At 41.1% G+C, this 20198-nt stretch overlaps 1 protein-coding gene across 3 annotated transcripts in view; it reads left to right on the top strand.

The window, feature by feature from the left end:
* The window catches only part of SHPRH (SNF2 histone linker PHD RING helicase), a 98391-nt gene that overhangs the window by 28853 nt on the left and 49340 nt on the right, over window positions 1–20198 (top strand). For 2 of the 3 annotated variants that reach the window (XM_083176178.1, XM_083176177.1), the window contains exons 6-12: window positions 4758–4908; window positions 9964–10051; window positions 11102–11358; window positions 13111–13737; window positions 16860–17111; window positions 17347–17425; window positions 18822–18985. In XM_083176178.1, coding sequence (XP_083032304.1) covers window positions 4758–4908; window positions 9964–10051; window positions 11102–11358; window positions 13111–13737; window positions 16860–17111; window positions 17347–17425; window positions 18822–18985 — 1618 coding nt within the window. The remainder of the gene's footprint in view (window positions 1–4757; window positions 4909–9963; window positions 10052–11101; window positions 11359–13110; window positions 13738–16859; window positions 17112–17346; window positions 17426–18821; window positions 18986–20198) is intronic. The other variant, XM_083176179.1, reaches the window with a different exon arrangement.

Here is a 20198-nt window from a genome sequence, read left to right as displayed (position 1 = left end):
TGTTGCATTTAAAAAACAAATTCAGTGTTTTATTGAGCCGACATAGAAGGATGATTAAACAGAGAAATGCAGGCATGGCAAACTTGCATAGAACGTAACATGAGAAAATGATGCATCCAACATGAAGATTGTTGCAAAATAGCAGTTCTGTACTTGAAGAGGAGAGAATACCCCTTCCCACACTGTACCTCATATCTCGTCATTGGGTTATATTAACCATACTTCTCAAATTTGGTATCAATGAGACAAATGCTTAAGAGGCACTGCCTATGATTGTAGCGCTTTCATTAGGCCACGTCCCATTTTTTGCCACTGTGGGGTAATGGCCAGCTCTCTGAGCTGCTTGCCATGCCTCCAGCCGAGCTGTCTCCCTGAGTAGATGCTTTGCCACAGCGCACTGTGTCTATTCATGTACAGTAGCACTGGATTATGAATGCATTCATGAGACATTTACTTATTCTGTAACAGACGCCTCCTGCTTCAGTATCGTATGTGAGCATCACTGCCAATTAAGCAGCAGCAATATACTCTACCCATTTACATCTGAATCAAGCCATAGGTTCCTTGCAACATAATATATACTATATTTTGTTGCCCCACTAGGGAGCTGGTAGCCCACCTGCACACCAATAAATATTATTTTTAAAGGTTTTATGGAGAACCCCAATTTTTATGTATATATACACTGGGGGTGCTGTTCCTCACAGTCAATGGTATACGTTTTTACAGAAAGAGAAGAAAAGGGACTGCTTGGAGTGGAACGCACTAATAATTTACTTTTAAGATATAACTTTTATTAGGTTATTTCTAAAAATTTCCTGTTTTTCAATACAGGAACTAGATCAACAGTGAAAGAATAGAGGTAAAATCACATACAAAGACATAAACATTTAATGTGTTTTTAGAAAGAAAAGAAAAGTGGTGTGTTTAAAAAATACACAGAGGCCAATCCAGAAAATGTATATGCCTGTAACTTGATCAAATAGGTTGCACAAGTGTTCTATCCCCTTACTGAGTGCGATGTGCAGTAACTGGGGTACACATCACACTGAAAACAGATGGTTCACTGATCCACAAGAAAATATATTGAATCAAGAAGCTATCTTGTGATATATATCAATTATTTTAGTGGTTTTTCAGTGCCATTTTGTTAATTAATTAACACATATATACATGTATATTGCCTCCTTATGTTTTTATATTGGCAGGCAAAAAAAGTTGGCTTAAAATGCCAACATGTGAGGTCTATATTTGTCAGGGAAGAATTGGTTTCAGAGACCCACCGCTGGGTTCTCTCCAAACTAAGTCCCTTTATGACCTTAACCTCACTGGGAATACACTGTGCAACACTAATATCAATTTTAGTTAATTAATTTAACATTTCAATTGCAAGTCAACACAACATTCTGGTATTGGCCTGTGCCAACACATGCGTTTCACTGTCTCAAAACAGCTTTATCAAGGCCTTGATAAAGCTGTTTTGAGAGAGTGAAACGCATGTGTTGGCACAGGCCAATACCAGAATGTTGTGTTGACTTGCAATTGAAATGTTAAATTAATTAACTAAAATTGATATTAGTGTTGCACAGTGTATTCCCAGTGAGGTTAAGGTCATAAAGGGACTTAGTTTGGAGAGAACCCAGCGGTGGGTCTCTGAAACCAATTCTTCCCTGACCCTGACAAATATAGACCTCACATGTTGGCATTTTAAGCCAACTCTTTTTGCCTGCCAATATAAAAACATAAGGAGGCAATATACATGTATATATGTGTTAATTAATTAACAAAATGGCACTGAAAAACCACTAAAATAATTGATATATATCACAAGATAGCTTCTTGATTCAATATATTTTCTTGTGGATCAGTGAACCATCTGTTTTCAGTGTGATGTGTACCCCAGTTACTGCACATCGCACTCAGTAAGGGGATAGAACACTTGTGCAACCTATTTGATCAAGTTACAGGCATATACATTTTCTGGATTGGCCTCTGTGTATTTTTTAACCCCTTCCCGACATATGACGTACATTTACGTCATATGTCGGTTGGGGGGGAATCAAGCCAGCTCACGGAGTGAGCTGGCTTGAAAGAGAGCAGGAAATGGCTGTATATTACAGCCAGGTCCCTGCTCTCACGGCCACGAGCGGCGAGTTCGCCGATCGTGGCCGGTTAACCCTTTAAGCACCGCGGGCAAAGCGACCGCAGTGCTTAAATAGCTGATCGGAGGGGGGGCGCCCCCCTCCGGCGCCGATCGGGGCCCCCCGCAGCGCGATCGGAGGGTGCCGATCGGTTGCCATGGTAGCCAGGGGTCTAATGTAGACCCCTGTGCTGTCCGTGTATGCATACCTATTACATCCTGCCTCAGGCAGGATGTAATAGGAAGTGCAAAAAATCACTACGTTCAGCCATAGAGCTCTATGGCTGAACCTAGTACAGGCGATCGCGCCCCCTAGTGGTCAAGTACACTAGGGGGCCTTGTAGTAAAAGTAAAAAAAAAAAAAAAATAAAGTTTAAAAATAAAAAAAAAATAATAAAATATTAAAAGTTCAAATCACCCCCCTTTCCCCATTTCCCAAATAAAAATAAATAAATAATAAAAAAAATAAACATATTTGGTATCGCCGCGTTCCTAAAAGTCCGATCTATTAAAATATAACATTAGTTATCCCGCACGGTTAAAGGCGTAAACGGAAAATAATCCCCAACGCCAAAACTACGTTTTTTGGTCGCATCGCCTACCCAAAAAAAAATAGCTAAAAGAGATCAGAAAGTCGCCCATATCCCATAATGGTATTAATTAAAAAGTACACTTCAGCCCGCAAAAAATGAGCCCTCACCCAGGTCCGTAGGTGGAAAAATAAAAAAGTTATAAGCCGCAGAACATGGCGACGCAACGCAAATTAGAAAAACCGTAAAAGTTGCATTTTTTTTTTTTGGTGGTAAAACATAACGAAAACTATATAAGTTTGGTATCACCAGAATCGTAACGACCCATAGAATAAAGATAACCCATCATTTTAAACGAACTATGAACTCCAAAAAAAACGTAACCAGCGCAAAATTGTGCAATGGCGGTTTTTTTTTTTTTTACCCCACATTGAATTATTTCCTGATTCCCCAGAATATTATACGGTATAGTAAATGGTACCATTACAAAGTACAACTTGTCCCGCAAAAAAAAAGCCCTCATGTGTCTATATAGCCGGAAAATTAAAAAAGTTACGCTTATTTGAACGCAAGGAGGAAAAAAAAAAAAAATTACCTTAAAAGGCAATGTCGTGAAGGGGTTAAACACACCACTTTTCTTTTCTTTCTAAAAACACATTAAATGTTTATGTCTTTGTATGTAACATAATATATACAAAATATAGGTGTATGAAGACACATCTGTATTACTGTACCGTAAATGTATATCCTTGAATTTTTTTAATGATTATCGCTAGATAATCCTTGTACAAAGTAAATATCCTCTGTCCAAGGTATTTTTAAAAATGGAAACGGCAAAGTTAATGAATAGTAAATAGATTTTGATATATATATATATATATATATATATATATATATACCTGTGTATATATATATATATATATATATGTATATAGGGCATAACTGAGATGCCCCAACATGCAAATAGTGTACCTTCTTTGCATTTTATTTGCATACAAAGCTGCAGACATATATGTATGAGGGATGAGGACGAGGAGGTATGACTTAGTGCAAAGTCATAGATTCAGCATAACAATGTGGTGGAAGGAAGAGCAGATGTATGTACTGTATATCCGCAAGACCCGGGGGTTAGTGTATGCAAGAAATGGAGTTTTGACTTTTTACACAAGTTTTGAAAAAGACATGATTGCCAGTGGTATCCAGATGGCTCACAGACAAAGTCTAGGTCGGCTTTGACAAAAGGTCAACACATGAAAAGGTCTACCTGACTTTTTCACATTATTTTTACATTTATTTTAACTTTGTTTTACCATTCCCTTGGGCAGCACGGACAGTGTAATGGTTAGAATTACTGCCTCACAGCACTGAGGTCATGGGTTTGATTCCCATCATGTCCTTAACTGTGCAGAGTTTGTATCTTCTCCCTGTGCTTTGCGTGGGTTTCCTCTGAGTACTCCGGTTTCCTACCACAATAAAAGATTATACCAGTTAATTGGCTCCCATCAGAATTGGCTAATGGCGAACCATCAGAATGTCTGTGTGTGTGTGTACATGTGGTAGGGAATATAGGTTGTAAGCTCCACTGGGGCAGGGACTGGTGTGAATGTAAAAATACTCTCTGTAAAGCGCTGTGGAATATGTGTGCATTATATAAATAACTGGTTATGAATGGGAATGAAACAAATTCACTTGGACTCTGGTTGGGAACAGTAAAGTATGTCGAACACAGCGAGGCACCAGGGCTCAAAGCATTGTGACTGAAGCTGCACATTATTTGGGGATCCACATGCTCTGGTGTTGACAACCAAAAATGTTGTCCTTGTCGACCTTTTGCTAAGTATCAAGAAGCCTGGAACGCCTAGCGCAAATGTAAATGAGGGCTCATCTGTATAAATCTGGACTGGTGGAAGAATTATTTTTGTGTATTAAACGCCATAAACAGAATATAGGACCTTTTTGGTTTCTTTGCTCTTGACATTAAGGTTTTTTTTTTAATGCATTTATACATTTGCAGTTGTAATTATTAAATGATTTACCTGAAATTAGCATAAACGAAGTACTCATTTGCTTTTAATATTGACTTCCAGTTTAATCCGAGAATATCCCGCTGCTCCTCATGAATGGCCTGGAGGTATTCTTGCAGATGAAATGGGTCTTGGAAAGACTGTGGAAGTTCTATGCTTGATCCTTTGTCATCCAAGAAAAGATCTCAGAGCAGACTTACTGACATTACCTGAGGTAATAAGCATTTTGAGTCTTATACATAATACTGTACCACAAGCACATTTAATCGTTTTTTTTAGGATTAATATTTTTAGTTTAATTGCGTCGCAGTCCATTTTTCTTATGCTAATGGGTAATCTATTATATCCATATTTATTAAGGGGCTCATTTAAGGGTGGACGCATTTATGCATTGAATTTACAAAGCAAAAAAGGTCACGGGAAGAAATGGGTGTACTTAACGAAATATGAGTGTCCAGATGTTCTCAATGCTTCTCTGTTCTGTAGGAACTGGTTATTCTTCTGTTCATCTTGTTATTCTACTTGTAAGGATAATTCTTAGTGGCGATCTCCATTTGTGATCATGTCCATTTTGAGGTTCTCCAGCTCCTCTTACATGCCGATAACTGCTGCTGCATGTTTTAATAGATCATGCAGCTCAATCTTTAAAAGGTCTCCAGAAGTCCATGATTTATTATGTTTTACATATTGGTGATTATATTGGTGAAAATATGGCTGGTAGAACTTTCTGAGGTTATTCAGTCCAACATATCAGGATTAGAGTGCTTAACTTGATGGATCATTCTCCGAATGTCATAGAGATAGGGGAGGCAAGATTTTAGGCATGCCAAACACTGACTGAAATCCTAGGATGCCGATGTGGACATTTAGAAGTCTTTCAGATCGCCTCCCAGGTGGAGTCTTGTTTAGTCCAGGGCCAGATTCTCTGAGATTTAAAAATGATAAAATGGAGAGTGATAAACAGCCAGCCAATCAGCTCCTACCTGCCATGTTACAGACTGTGTTTGCAAAATGTCAGACAGGAGCTGATTGGCTGGCTGTTTATCACTCTCCATTTTATCACTATTGAAGCTTAGAGAATCTGGCCCCAGATCTGAGTAAATTTGTTATGCAGTCAATGGTGGTTCCTTTTTGCCAGTTAATGCCACTAGATCTTTGGATCCCTAAATTCAGTCTTTTTGCATCTTGGATGGTACAAGGGGTCAGCCTTTTTGTGATCACCATTTTGTCACTTTCGATCACCCTCGAATTTGTGACAGCAGAAAAGCAGACAGACTTTGATTGTTCATTGCTTGGCTTACAAAAACATGGAGAAGCACTCACCATGGCTTTCTGGTATCAAGGACTCATTGCCGCCAGTGACACATGGGGGTCCTCTCTCAGATGTTTGTAAATCATCCTTTATGCTTATGGCTTTTACTTCCGTCTATGCCTTTTTATCCTCTTCTGAGCACCCATCTGAGGGTGGACATATTTAGTCTCTGAAGTCTCATACAAACAAAATTGGGCACCTTGACAAAATCATGCTGCACTGCAGGGGTTCAAATGTATTTTTATTTCTTACTTAAATCTATGGGTGGATCTTTGTCTTCCAGCATGTAGTTTAATTTGGGGAAAAATACAGAAAAGGGTATTAGATGCTGATGACATGGTACTTCAATATGGCTAGCTACTTCTGTCATTCTAATTAATGTGGAGTGCTCCATTCTGGTCATATCTTGGGAGAACCGTTCTGTATTGGCTGGTAGTGTTTATAAAGTATAGCATTGACCAATGTGTCAATGAATTACATTTTCTTTCTGTTGGGGGGGCACACTAAAATTGTATAGTCTAGTGCTGCTGGAAGCTCTTTCAGGAGGAATCCTCGTGGTTTATCCCCTTCATTTTGCTGCTATGTGTCCAAGTGGTATCCATTCAACAATGTCTAGGTCGGCAATCAGTAGGTTGAACACTAATGGTCGACAATGAGTAGGTAAACACCTAAAAAGGGTTGACACACTCCAGGTCGACATTGACAGGTTGACACAAGCAAAAGGTTGACATGAACATGGTCGACACATTAAACGTTTGACACAAATTTTTCATGAATTTTTTTTTTCTTAACGGACTTGCTCATACTTTACCATACCGGTGGACATGGAGGAAGAATGGCGAGCGGTCGCAGTATGCAACCCTGCACGGCCAAAAGCCGTGCCACACACAGTAGTTAATAATGGACATGATTGTGTCCATTCATACGGGACGGCCACAGACCGGCCACCCGGTTGCAGCCCGATCCCACCACTGGAAAGGACGGCTGCCAGGCTGTGGCCATCCCCACCATTGTAAACTTCTGAGTGCGGCACGGCTTCTTGGCCGTGCAGAATTTCGCCGCCTGGCAGGAGCCGGAGTGTGTGAAAGGGGCCTTATACAGTGTCCATGTCGACATAGACACCCCAAAAGCATGAAAACTCGTGTCAACCTTTTCATTTGTTGACCAAGCTTATGTGGACCTTTTGCTTGTGTCAACTTCTATCAATGTTGATTTACAGTATGTTGACCATTTTTAGGTGTCAACCTACTCACTGTTAACCATTAGTGGTTGACCTAATTATTATCACCCTTGACATTATCACGTCTACCATTTAGCCCAGAACTGTCTGAGTATTGGTATGGCATATCCAATCTCGACTGGTCGTGTGACGGATCGTGTGCACACAGCCGTCATTATGTCGGCCACCAGATGAGACATGCTGCACGTCTTATCCATTGGCTCTCATTACGGTCTACCTTTCGCTTGTTTGACTGCTCCACATCCTGCATACGACCTGGATGTAGGCAGGTCGTCCTGGTGTATGGCCATGTTAAATGTATGAGCACGCCTGAAAAGTATCCAACTAGCTCGTCTCTTCACTCACAGTGATATTGTAGCAATTTTATATGGCCATGTGTATAATCAGTTTTAGACTGCATGTTTTATAATGAATAATCTGAGTTAATCTCTACTTGACACCCTGTCATTTATAGGCAACTTGACTTTTTTCAGTCAATCACAGAGACATACAGTATCTGTGATAACATGTCAGCAGGTATTTTAAACAAGTGTCAGAAGTGATGAAAACAAATCAAGCTTTCAAGCAGAAAGGAAATACGGTTGCTGCTGTTTGAGGTTTAACCCTTTTAGTGTCAACGTTGCTGTGTGAGATCCTCAAAATAACCTTTTAAAAATCGCTCCCAGCGACTGTTCTTTTAGTATAAATAAAAGAACAGTCGCTGTGAGTGGTGCTGGAATTGAAATAGATATTTTGAGGACCTCTCACAGCAACGTTGGCACTCAAAGGGTTAAGAAAAGGTTTGCTTGCCAATTTTCACAACTATGTTGTCAAATTCCCTTGGTATTCAAAGGGTTAAATTTCCAAGCATTGCCTAGAGCATGTTGTAAGGTTGCACCTGGCATGAGCTGTGTATTTGCTAGTAGTGGCTACGGTTAAAAAAATAAATGAAAATGTTAATATTATTAAATTCTATTTGAATGCATGTATACAAAAAGTAAAACGCGAAGCATCTCATTCTTGATTTGATAATAAAAGAGAAGGTAAACATGTTCCATCCTAATCTAAAAGTTTGAAACGGTTGATGCGCTTGAACGTTTTGAATCTCCATAGAGCAACATTATCTGGAAATGCAAGCTTAGTCAGCAATCACCAAGAGCTCCAAAAAAGAACCCAACAAACAATTGCTCTGTTCTAGAACCACTTAATCAGGTTCAAGATGCTCGTTGTAGTAGTGTGTAGGCACAAAAAAAGCAATCCGCTGTGATTATGTAAGAGTTTAGAGAAGGCTTCAGTGTTCATATAGGCATTCACATTAGCAGAAAAAAAAGTGTTCCACGACGGGAGAGATTGCTGATTCACTTACCAGGTACTGTAACAAGCTGCTGCATGACAAAATGCTTCAGAGACTAACCAGAATGAGCCAGCAATCATGGGGAATTGCAAAATGTTTTCTTTAACAGTGATTTACATAATGTGTAAAATTGAAAATGACAAATCTGCTTTAAATAAGGTCCCTGTTCTATTCTAGAAATGCTAAATTGCAACCTGATGCAGCACCTTGCTAAGAAACAGCTGCCGCTGCATGCTCTTAGCCCGTGTCAAGGGTTTATACTATTGTCATGACAAAAAGCTCTATTTATAGTGCCCTGGTTCTTTCTCTTTTCTTATTATACAAAAGAGCAGGTAAAGCTCCATTGGCTGTGTTTTTTTTTCCATTTAAACTTTTACAATTAATTTCATGCTGTTCCAACCTCTGTTTTAATTTTAAGTTTTGCACTGCATCCATTTAGGATTAAAATGTGCAGAGAAACAGAGCGTACCTAAATACTGTATATCCTTGTGAAGGTAGCAATTTATTTATTGGATGTGGTGCATTCTCTGGGTATGGATCATATGGTCGACCTAAAGATGGTCGACAGTCATTCAGTCGACAGTCATTCGGTCGACACCACTAGGTCGACATACTCCAAGGTTGACATGGGTCTAGGTCAACATGGGACACGGTCGACAGGTCATTAGGTCGACACAAGCATTAGGTCGACAGTCAAATGGTCGACATGGGTTTTTTTTACCCGAATGTTGACACAGTCGACATGGACACAGGATTAAGTGCTCCGCGTCCCCTTGCCGTGCTCGGCTCGGGCACGGTGCCTGGCTGCGCCTCGCACACTATTTTATTCTCCCACCATGCCCTAGTGGATGGTAGGGCATGAAATACCGCCAGTCAGCACATGTCGGCTCAAAAAACAGTGAAAAACCCATGTTGACCTTTTGACTCTCAACCTAGACCATGTCAACCTATTGCTTGTGTCAACCTAATGACCTGTCAACCATGTCTCATGTCGACCTAGAACCATGTCGACCTAATGACTGCCGACTATCCTTAGGTCGACCAACCGACTGTATCCCCTTCTCTACGATTTCTTTTGATCGGTCACCTCAAGCGTCCTCTTCATCAGCCTTACTGCCTCTTCATTGTAAATCCCACACTGTCTTGGGAGATACCACATTCTTTCTTATGGCCCATACAAACAGGACAGATGACTACAATTCTGAGTATTTGAGTAGAGGATTGATGTGGCTTCAACATAGAGCAAATACCTACCTATCATTACGGTCTCTCGCATTTTCAATAAAGTTATTTAATGGACACACCCTCTGCCACATAAAGCTTTGCTAAACTGTAAACTGTACAGCAACTTCTAATAATATACTGTATATATATTTTCATACAGGGCATAACCGTAAACTATTTTAGCCCACCTCCACCAACACAAAAGACAAAGAAAGGAAAAGCTGTTGACAACAGACTAAATTACCCTAGTAAGTATGTTCTTTCCGCCGCATAATAACTTGTCATTTGCATATGCTAATCTTTAAATTATGCTGTATAAATATACATGTTAATTTAATTTGCAGGTCTGCGGTAGTCAGAAACTGTTAAATAGTCCTTGGGCTTATTTGTTTTTCTCATTACCATCATTGATAATTGTGATTTTAATGTTTTTTTTTACTATTTGTAGTCATTAAGATCCTGATTCATTGAGTTCACCCCAGTTTGTGTAGCATATATCATCCTCCATAAATTCTCATTGTGCATAAAGAAAATATTGGGCACATCCGTATGCAGGTGTGCATACTGTATGGAGGTGGAGGTTGAAAAAGAATAAGCAGCGCGGGGAGCATGAGGTGAACACTGATCACAGACAATAAGGACTGTGTAGGGGAAACACACATTAAACACTCACTGCCTCTCCGTAGTCATCCAATGCCACCTTCTTCTTCCCCTATCACCCACCGCCTCCCATCTCCCTCCACCGCTCCCTTGATCAATTTGGCTTCCCCTAGCCTCCTCTGCTGTTCCCCATCCCTGTCACCTACTGTCTCTCCCATGTCTCTACAAGCCTTTACAGGGATATAAACTTACATGTGCATAAATGTATAAAAAAATACTGTATGCAGGGGCACGAGAAGGAGCTTGTACTTGCAATGTGTACGAAATTATGTAATCCCGTTAGTGATCACTTCAATTCTGTACATTCGTGGTCTGCTGACCTTACTTGTGCCATTCTGCAGTAACTTGATGGGTTCCTGTAGTAATTTTGTTTTTGTTAGATGGGGTCCCAAAACAAAACAGTTTATGAACCCCTATTTCTGCCATATTATAGAGGCTCACCAGTTTTTTCTTTTCTTTAAATCTGCTGCCCCCGCAGCTCCCCGGGAGTCTTTATATGTGATAAAAATGGCACATCCAGTACCAAATCGTAAGTGAGCTCAGGGGAAATTGGGTCCGACTTGTCCTTAGGATTTGATTGAGGATTTAAATGTGTTTGTTCATGCATTTTGTTTGAATGATGATTTTATCTTTTGCAGATATACGGTTTATGGTCCTAAGAGCAATTAAGGAACTGAGCGTGAACAAAGGTGTGTCCATAATTGGTATTCTTAAATATGTGAGCTCTGTGTACAATTATGGCATGGAGAGGAACCATCGACTTCTAAAGAGAACCTTGGAGAAACTGCTTTCTAAAAAGATAGTGGTACAGGTAAAAGGCCGTGGTCTACAAGGATCTTTCAAACTTGGGGTGAATTATAAAGAACAGATGACTGAAGATAAACCGCAAAAACTGGTGAGATGTCCTAAAAATGTGTTTGTGTTATAGAATTATTGCACAGCTTTCACACTGCACTTATAACCCGGGTTGTTGACAGGTCGAGGTGCAGTGTGAAAGCACCAAACTGAATCCCGGGTCAACCGACTCAGCAATTCAACCCAGGTTATAATAAGGGTATATAACAAGTTTAGTGAGGAAGGATCATAAAGCAGGCTTTAGAGTCTATTTCAGATTTGATCGTAAAGCACATTTTTTTCGCAAATGGACAATAGGCCCTTAGCATAGATGTCTGCTGACATTGGGACTGATTCAAAGACTTATGTAATTTAGATATTTATGTTAATCACCAATTCATATTATTTAAACATTCACAGTAGTCACACGGCGCATGTGCAGATCAGGTCATGCAATGTTGCTTGTATGAATGACATGCTCCCAGAAAATCCTTAAGCCCACCCCTCCATTGGTATGTCGCCATTGCTCTTGTCAATTGCAAAGTGATCGCACTGGAACAGATCACTAAAAATCGCAATATGCGTTTTTTTTTAGATTGTCAAACCGGGTCTGAATCAGGCCCTTATTTCCACCCTGAAAAGGAAGAAAGGGTGGGTGGATAGGGTGGATCATAATTTTAATTATTTTTCTAATAGCTGTTTTACTGAAGACATAATGTAAAGAAGTAAAGGTGCCCTTAAAAATGTTTGACATCCACTCCAACCCAATGCACGGTCCCGTGCACATCGGGTTGAAGTGGGGAGGTTGGACGAGCTCCACATTAAATCTATCAGATCAGACCCATCAATGGCACATCGGACCCGCGATGTGTCGGTCTGATCCACAGGTATGTGACAGCATTGCATCTCTGCCGGCACACACCTATGTGCAGCACTGGGGTCCAGGCACTGGTGGCTGCATAGCTCCCAACATGACTCGTTCCAGGAGAGACAAGATGCTCTGTTTCTGGACTTCCTTGCCAGTTGCAGAGGTGGGGCTGCAGCACATTCCAAAATTTAGATGGGGAGTGCCACCAATTTACACCCAAACGCCACAGTAGTCAGGGACTCGCTGGCAAGTGTGGCTACCCTATTTGAATTTTGTACAGTAGTGCAGTTCCACCTCTGCAACTGCCACTGGCAGCAAGTCCAGTAGCAGAGCATTTTGTCCCATCTGGAATGGGTCATGTTGGGAGCTATGCAGCTGGGAAGCGCCGCCCAGGCAGCGGGGATCTGAGCAGTGCTGTCCAGGAAGCGGGGATCCAGGCAGTGGCGGCTGGGAGCTTGTAACGCTATTTGCCGGATGGCCATCCAGGAAGTGCTTTGAAACATACTTTGAAAAGACCAGCTGGACACTGATGGGATAAATTCTCTCAGCCAATCAGCGTCCAGCCATTCTTTTCAAAGTATGTATAATGTATTCAGCAGTGCTTCCCGGCCCGCCACCCGGCAAATAGCATTACAAGCTGCCGCTGCCCGGATCCCCGCTGCCTGGACGCCGCTTCTCAGCCGCCGCTGCCCAGACCCCGCCCTGCCGCCCCAGCAGCAGCTCCCCGGGATTACATGCAAAAAAATCGCATGCAATTTATTGCATGTAAAAATGCTAAATCGCAAGTGAACCTCCCGGGGAGATGCCGGGGGCTCTCAAGGGAAAACTGGTCCGACTTGTCCTGCACTGATGTAAACTGATCATTGAAAAAACCATAACCTCTTCTACACATAGAATTGTCTCTCAGCTTATTTAGTTTTTTTTCTTTAAATTGTGTTTTTTCAGAAAAGAAGATCTTCCAATCGGCTGCAACAAAATGGAACTAATCTCAGGGAAATTGATGAAGAGCCTTCTGAGACTGGTGCTGATGTTGACATCTTGTCAAAGGATCATGACTATTGTGCACTGAGCAATAATTGCACGCCAGGGAAACCGCAACACATCTCTGATGCAAATAATGAAAGTCCAGAGATGACAGATATTTTGAAAACTTCTCATTTTGATGCGATATCTACAACCCCTAGTGACTTGACTACTTCTATTGGCTCTACTAATTCAGGAACAAAACTAGAAGATGTGGACTGCCATTCTCAGGAAATGGATTGCCAGTACAAGCACATCTTCCCTAAGAATACCTCCGATTACCGCTTTGAATGTATATGTGGTGGTCTGCGGCATCCTGACATGAAGGACAGAGTGCAGTGCTTGCAGTGCCATCTATGGCAGCATGCAGAGTGCGTAAACTATAAAAGAGAGAACTTGAGCACCACTCCTTTCTATTGCCCACACTGTCTTGTGGCCATGAAGCCTGTGCCTACAGGAGCAACCCTGATCATTTCCCCCAGCTCCATCTGCCACCAGTGGGTTGATGAAATTAACCGGCATGTGCGTTCATCTTCCCTTCAGGTTATGGTGAGAATGAAGTACCTTCTTGTTTAAAAAAATAAATGCCCAGGTACTCAGGCATGCTTACTCTTCCTTATCATATAGTTAGTCTCACCATGACAGAGAGGCATGTATGGTGGAATCTCCCCTTAATGCAGACAATAAACCACACCGTCAGGATCCAACTCTAATTTATTTGCTGAGGATCCTCTTTTTAGCATACAATAACAACCTATGCAATAGGTCCTATAGCACTTTGAGCAAGCAGCTCATGAAATTCTGGATGGGGTTTAATTAACAGTCTCGTTATTCGTTTGTTTGCAATATACCCTTGGTAGACAATACACAGGTAAGCACAGGGGTGGGCAATAAGTAGCCCTCCCGCTATTGATTAACTAAACATCCCAGCATGCCTTACGTCAGTTTCAGCATGGTCAAATAACAAAAGTAAGGAAAGGCATGTTGGGATGTGTAGTTCATCAACAGCTGGAGGGGCGCTTATTGCCCACCCCTGGGTAGACAGGTAGTAACAGCTGGCAGGCTTTAAAGCAAACAGTCTTTTAATTTTAGCAATAGGTCCCATAGCACATTGAGCAAGCAGGTAATGAAATGCTGCATGGCTTTTACTTAACACCTTAGCATCTCGCAGTAACAGCAGTAATTCAGAGAAAAACATATGCATTCAACTTCTTCAGCAATAAAGAAACATTTACATACACTCCTCCCTCTTTCAGCATAAATCAACATGATACGAAATACATCAGTAAAAAGGGACAAACACCATTTGCATTCAGCTTGTTGAGCAATAAAGAAAACAATTACTAAACTCCCTCTCTCAGCATAACTCAACTCCTATATAATTACCCCGCATTATACAGTATGTGGTGACTAGGGTAGAGGAGAGCCCACCCCCTATATACATCTAATACAGTGGGGTGCCTAGCCCCTATAATGTGTTCAGTATTATACAGAGTATTGCAGTGGAAGGGTTTATCCAGGGCAGATTCATGCAGCGGAAGGGCTACCATGAATCTCGATCACTGGCTGCTTGGATCTTTAGTGCTGCCCAAATGCTGAGCTCCTCACCAGGCTGCCCTCTTGCTGTGAAAGTGTCCACGCAGAGTCCTTCCATTGCCAGGGTCATACTCTGGTCATCTGCTAAGATCTGTCTCTTTAACTCTCCCTCTGGTTTCCAGTGGGTCCCTTATCCCTCTTCTTAGGGATCAGCAGCAAGGTCTCTAGGCAGGCTTCTTCTCAGTAAAGTATTCCCAGCGGTCCCTGATTTTCCAGTCAGCTCCTTGGACACTGCTCAGCTTAGCTCTTCCAGGTACTGCTTTTCCGAGACTGCACTCCCCTCAAGGATAACCCTTTAAGTCTTCCCTGTAGGCGTTGCTCAGCTCTTGGATGCTGCTCCCTGAGCTCTTCCTGGCACTGTTCTTTTGTCTCTCCGGGTCACTGAGCACACAATCTCGCCAACACAGCTCTCAATTACTGCTCGCTTTGCTGCTGTGGGCACCTCTTTTTATGGGTCCCCTGGGGCTTAGGTACCTCCTCTCTCCCCTGGATCCTCACTATCACTGGCTCTCGGTCCCCTGGTAACAGACTGCCCCCTTTACATTCTGCCCTTCAACTTGCATGCCCAGTCCCCTGGGGAAACTTTTCGGCCTAAGGGCAATGGCGTATGCAGCCTGTGTTGCCTGTCTTGACTGTGCCAGAACTTGTCACTAAAAGTATGTACACACTATGTGATGTGCTCAATCAACAATATCTTTTCCTTGAACTCCATGAAGCTTCAGAATGAACAATAAAATGCATACACACTGAACAATTTTAACATACGATGTGGTCGATCCTATTAGCTCTGAACACTGGAAACGGCACCCGTAATTAAGCTGATCTTGCACCCTTCGCTGGAATGTATTTGCTTCAAGTTGCTAGCAATCCTATGGAGGTGGGAGCACTTTTAGGCAAATTCTGTCCACCATAAAGTGCGCCCAGTGCCGTGATGATTTGCACTGGAATCATCCGCACCTAATAGGATTGACCCCAATATAGATAGATATTACCAGTCGTTCGCTTTACCAGTGACACTTTTGTCTATTGTTCCTACACACAGAACAATGTGCACCCAGAAATCAATGACATAGTGGGTATTCAATGTGTGCTGATATTTTTGACAGTCAGTCAGAAATAGCGTCACACATCTATTCAGTGCGGCTGTTTAAAACCACATTGAAGCCTGTGCAGATTTGACTTTAAAAAGTCAAATCTGCATTATCGAAAACATCCGCTAGATTGTCTAATCTGTGTCAGTTTTTTCGACAAAATACACAAAGACAGTCGGACACAACATTGAATACCCACCATAGGCATATTTGATTGCATATACAGATGACAGGGGGGTTGATAAGCGGGCATCGTTAAAGATATACTGTAGGGCAGAATTATTTAGCCTGGTGTAGTGATAAAGTGGAAGGCTATAATGCATAAATAGCCAGCCAATCAGCTTCTAACTGCCATGTCATAGGCTGGGTTTAAAAAAATGTCAGGCAGGAGCAGGAGTAGTCTGTAACTTGACAGTTAGAAGCTTATTGGCTAGTGTGTGGTCACCAGACATTTTATTACCTCTCCAGGCTTAATAAATCTACCGCATAGTGGGTACACCCTAGACGATATGCACTATAATATCGTTAACGTACATGTCATTAGAAAATATTTTATACTATGTACCCCGGGGGGGGGGGGGGGCTATATTTAGTAACGTGTGGGTTTAGAGATGAGATGATGAGATGTTGTCCATGGCAACCAATCATATTCTACTTATTTATCTAGCACCTTCTAGAAGTTAATAGTTAGAATTTGATTAGTTGCTATGGGTATCTCCATTTGTATAAACTCGCAGTTTTGTCAATATACCCCTAACTTATCTGTGATTTTATTAATTAATTGGATCTAAAACTGGCTTTTTACATCTACTAATTATTTGTGCCCAAGATAAATCAGTAAGAAAGCTGATGTGAAGTTTAGGAAATTCAATTTCTGCCAGATACATTTGATTTTATCACCTTCATTTAATTACCTAACTGAGGGATGTTCTGAGCGTGTGCAAATATATATAACCGTAATACATGTGTGGCCCTTACATTCAGGTATATCAAGGTGTGAAGAAACATGGCTTCCTGCAACCGCAGATGTTGGCGGAGCAGGATGTGGTCATTACCACCTATGATGTTCTCCGAACTGAGCTGAATTATGTGGACATCCCTCATAGTAATAGCAAAGATGGACGGAGATTTCGGAACCAGAAACGATACATGGCCGTACCCAGCCCTCTTGTCGCGGTTGAATGGTGGAGGATCTGCTTAGATGAAGCACAAATGGTGGAATGCACAACAGCAAAGGTGAATTCTTATGGAGGTCATTGGACTCTGGACAATAGGGGCTTCTATAGAAATTTGGCACTTCACCATGATTAACAGTCTGTTATTGAATACTACAATAATGTAGGTTTATAGTTGTTGATGGGGTACAATAGTAAATTAAGCATGCTTAGAAGACATTTAACTCTACTGTAAAAAAATAAAGTAGAAATTTTTAAAGTAGAAATGTAATGGACTATTCATGTTTTTTTAATAGGCTGCTGAAATGGCCCTGCGCCTGTCTGGGGTGAACAGGTGGTGTGTGAGCGGTACTCCAGTGCAGAGGGGCTTAGAAGGTAACTTTTCTTTTTTTTCTGCTTTAGTGCAATTTTGTGTTGCCTCCACTACAGATTTGTCCTCTTACACCTATGCTATTTGCACCATGTTGTGCAACAGATATTTGGCAATGGCCTATGATTCCTGTGCTCACGTACTTAATTAACCAATAGTTTACTAAGTAGCTAATGGTGTGCCAAGCACTTTACTTAGGATTGGTATATTTTGCTATAAAGGAATATGTGTCACATAGCTGATAAATCATGACAATGTGCTGTGCCTGGAGTTCCTATCAGACTTGTGTATTTTCCCTGTTTACCCAGTTTACATTCTTTTTACTGAATTTTCTGTCTTCGCGTATGCTATTTTATGCAGAAACTGCTACAACCCAGCAATGACCAGTACATTTTCCATACATATTCTGAAACTGGGCGTCTCTGGTACGCCTCAATAACAGCTCCGACTTACACACATTTGGTGATGGACAAACACCCCCTTTGTCTGACCGGGGAAGCAGCTGCTCAATACTGTCATACTACTATTATAATGCTGCAGGAGGCACCTGTAGGAAATAGACGCTGCCTGCCAGCATCTGCTTTATGAGTCGGAATGCAGTTGCTAGCAGTGCCACCATACTCTTAGCTGTTCGCACTCCGCTTCTGGACCCAAGAAGTCGGTGTCTGATGTCCTCTTTTTCTAGAACAGCTCAATTCTCCATCCCCAAATGTCACAGCATGGCAATAATGATGTGGCTAAGTGGGGACTGCAAGCCATAGCATGTTCTGCACATGTGCAGTCTGGGTCCTGCGCATGCACAGCACCCACCCCCCCCCCTCCCCTCCCAATCGGATTTGTATATAAACCATTAGATTTACACACAAATCAGTTCAGACAGTAAGTACTTACTTTTTTTTTATTGGTGCAGACTAAAGTAGCAGATTAAGATCTATAATTTGTCTCATGGGGTGGTTAAGTCGCAAAGTTTGTGGCAATCCAAGCATGTCTATTTGCTGCAATTTGAGAACAGGTGCATAACCTTACGTATTTCGAAAATCTGTGAAATGATTATGTGAAAAATACGTCATTAAAAGTATAACTGTTAAGTTAAATACAACGTATTGAAGTGCTGTTTATTGATAATGGTGGAAGTTTAAATACAGAAAACTCACTTTCATTATTTGTACATTACTCATTTTGATTTACGCTGTGTGCTCGTAATATTTGAATTGAGTGGACATGCTGCTTATTGTGCACCATATTTGCAATATATTCTGCATTTAGTGTAAGTGATAGGATTCCAGGAAACCACCAGTATAATTGTTAGCGGTGTAGCCTATCTGTTAAGGTTTGCTGTCCAGATAAGTTAGAAGATATTTGATCAGATGTGTGTTCTTATCCAATACTTTTGATTGACAGATTTATTTGGGCTAGTATTATTCCTGGGAGTGGAACCTTACTGGGTCAAGCACTGGTGGGATCAGCTTCTTTACAGGCCATACTGCCGGAGGGATCCCCTTCCATTATATCATCTTGTTGCCAAGATTATGTGGAGATCTGCAAAAAAGGACGTTATTGACCAGGTAATTATTCATCATTAATACTTAACTGGCAATTTTTTTCTTTAAAACCTGTTTAGAAATTGTCTTTTTTTATGAGTGAATGAGGTGAAAAACATGTATTTAAACTTATCCAAAATGATTTTATAGATAGAAATAATATTTTCTTAAGTATTTGTAAAAAAAAAAAAAAAAAAAAGAGTCATTCATCGGATTATCACCATCAGAACATTGTTAACATCGTGACCCAGCAGATCATCTACATACTAGGGGTGGGGGTGGAGAGGCAGAGGTATTTTACATTTCCTAAGCGGATACTTATGTCTGCAGCCTCCAGGTGGGGGTGGGGGAGTGTCCTACTGTGTTGACCGATCAGCAGCACAGAGACACCTTGGGAGGTTGCCAAGGATACAGAGGGACCTAGAGGTCCCTCTGAGAGAGGCATCTGCACAAATAATGTGACCATGCCAGGCAAGTGGTTAAAGTACTATTTGGACCAGGGAAGGCAGCCATTATGAGGCATACAACATAATTCCCAATAACACAACCAGTGCAGTATGAACACAATGTTTATACACAATTTTTTTTCGTAATAATTGTGCTCTTATTTGTGTTTAATTGTTACATATATCAAGATGTATCAAAATTAAAACAGGCCAATAAAAAAATAATTAAGGAATTGAACACAATCACAATGCTGATTTATAAATGAAACTTTATTTTTATAACCGCCATTATATCACTTTTATTGATAGGGGCCCCCACAAGTTTGTTGTCCAGGGCCCACACAGACCTTAATCCGGCACTGGTTCTCTCTATTTTATATAGAATTTTTCAGGGAACGTTTAAGTGTGTGACGATTTTAATAAGTGACAATTTCAATATTGCATGCATTGGCCAAGAGTGTTATTGTATTAGCTGTGCTTCAGGAAATCATCAAAGCTCACATATGTTCATTGATTTAATTAGAAGCCATATGGGGTGTACACACAGTTAGATTTCATCTATTTGAGTTTACTTATATAAGCAAAATCGAATCAAAATGTAAATCAATTATAAAAACAGACTGTGCAGGCAAGACTATATAGTACAGATCTGTACTCTATAGTCTAAATCGCATTTGTACACGGCGCCGTGCGGTTTGATCCAGATCAAATCGGGATTGAATAGAAAAGGATTCGCCCTGTGTGTGCACCCCTTTAGTAAATCTACCTCTGAGTTCACAGTGTGATAGATT

This window comes from Crinia signifera, chromosome 3 (genome assembly GCF_055691185.1).
Source record: "Crinia signifera chromosome 3, ASM5569118v1, whole genome shotgun sequence".
NCBI lineage: Eukaryota > Metazoa > Chordata > Amphibia > Anura > Myobatrachidae > Crinia > Crinia signifera.
The sequence above is the reverse complement of the archived record's forward strand: the minus strand, read 5'-3'. Positions and strand labels throughout refer to the sequence as shown.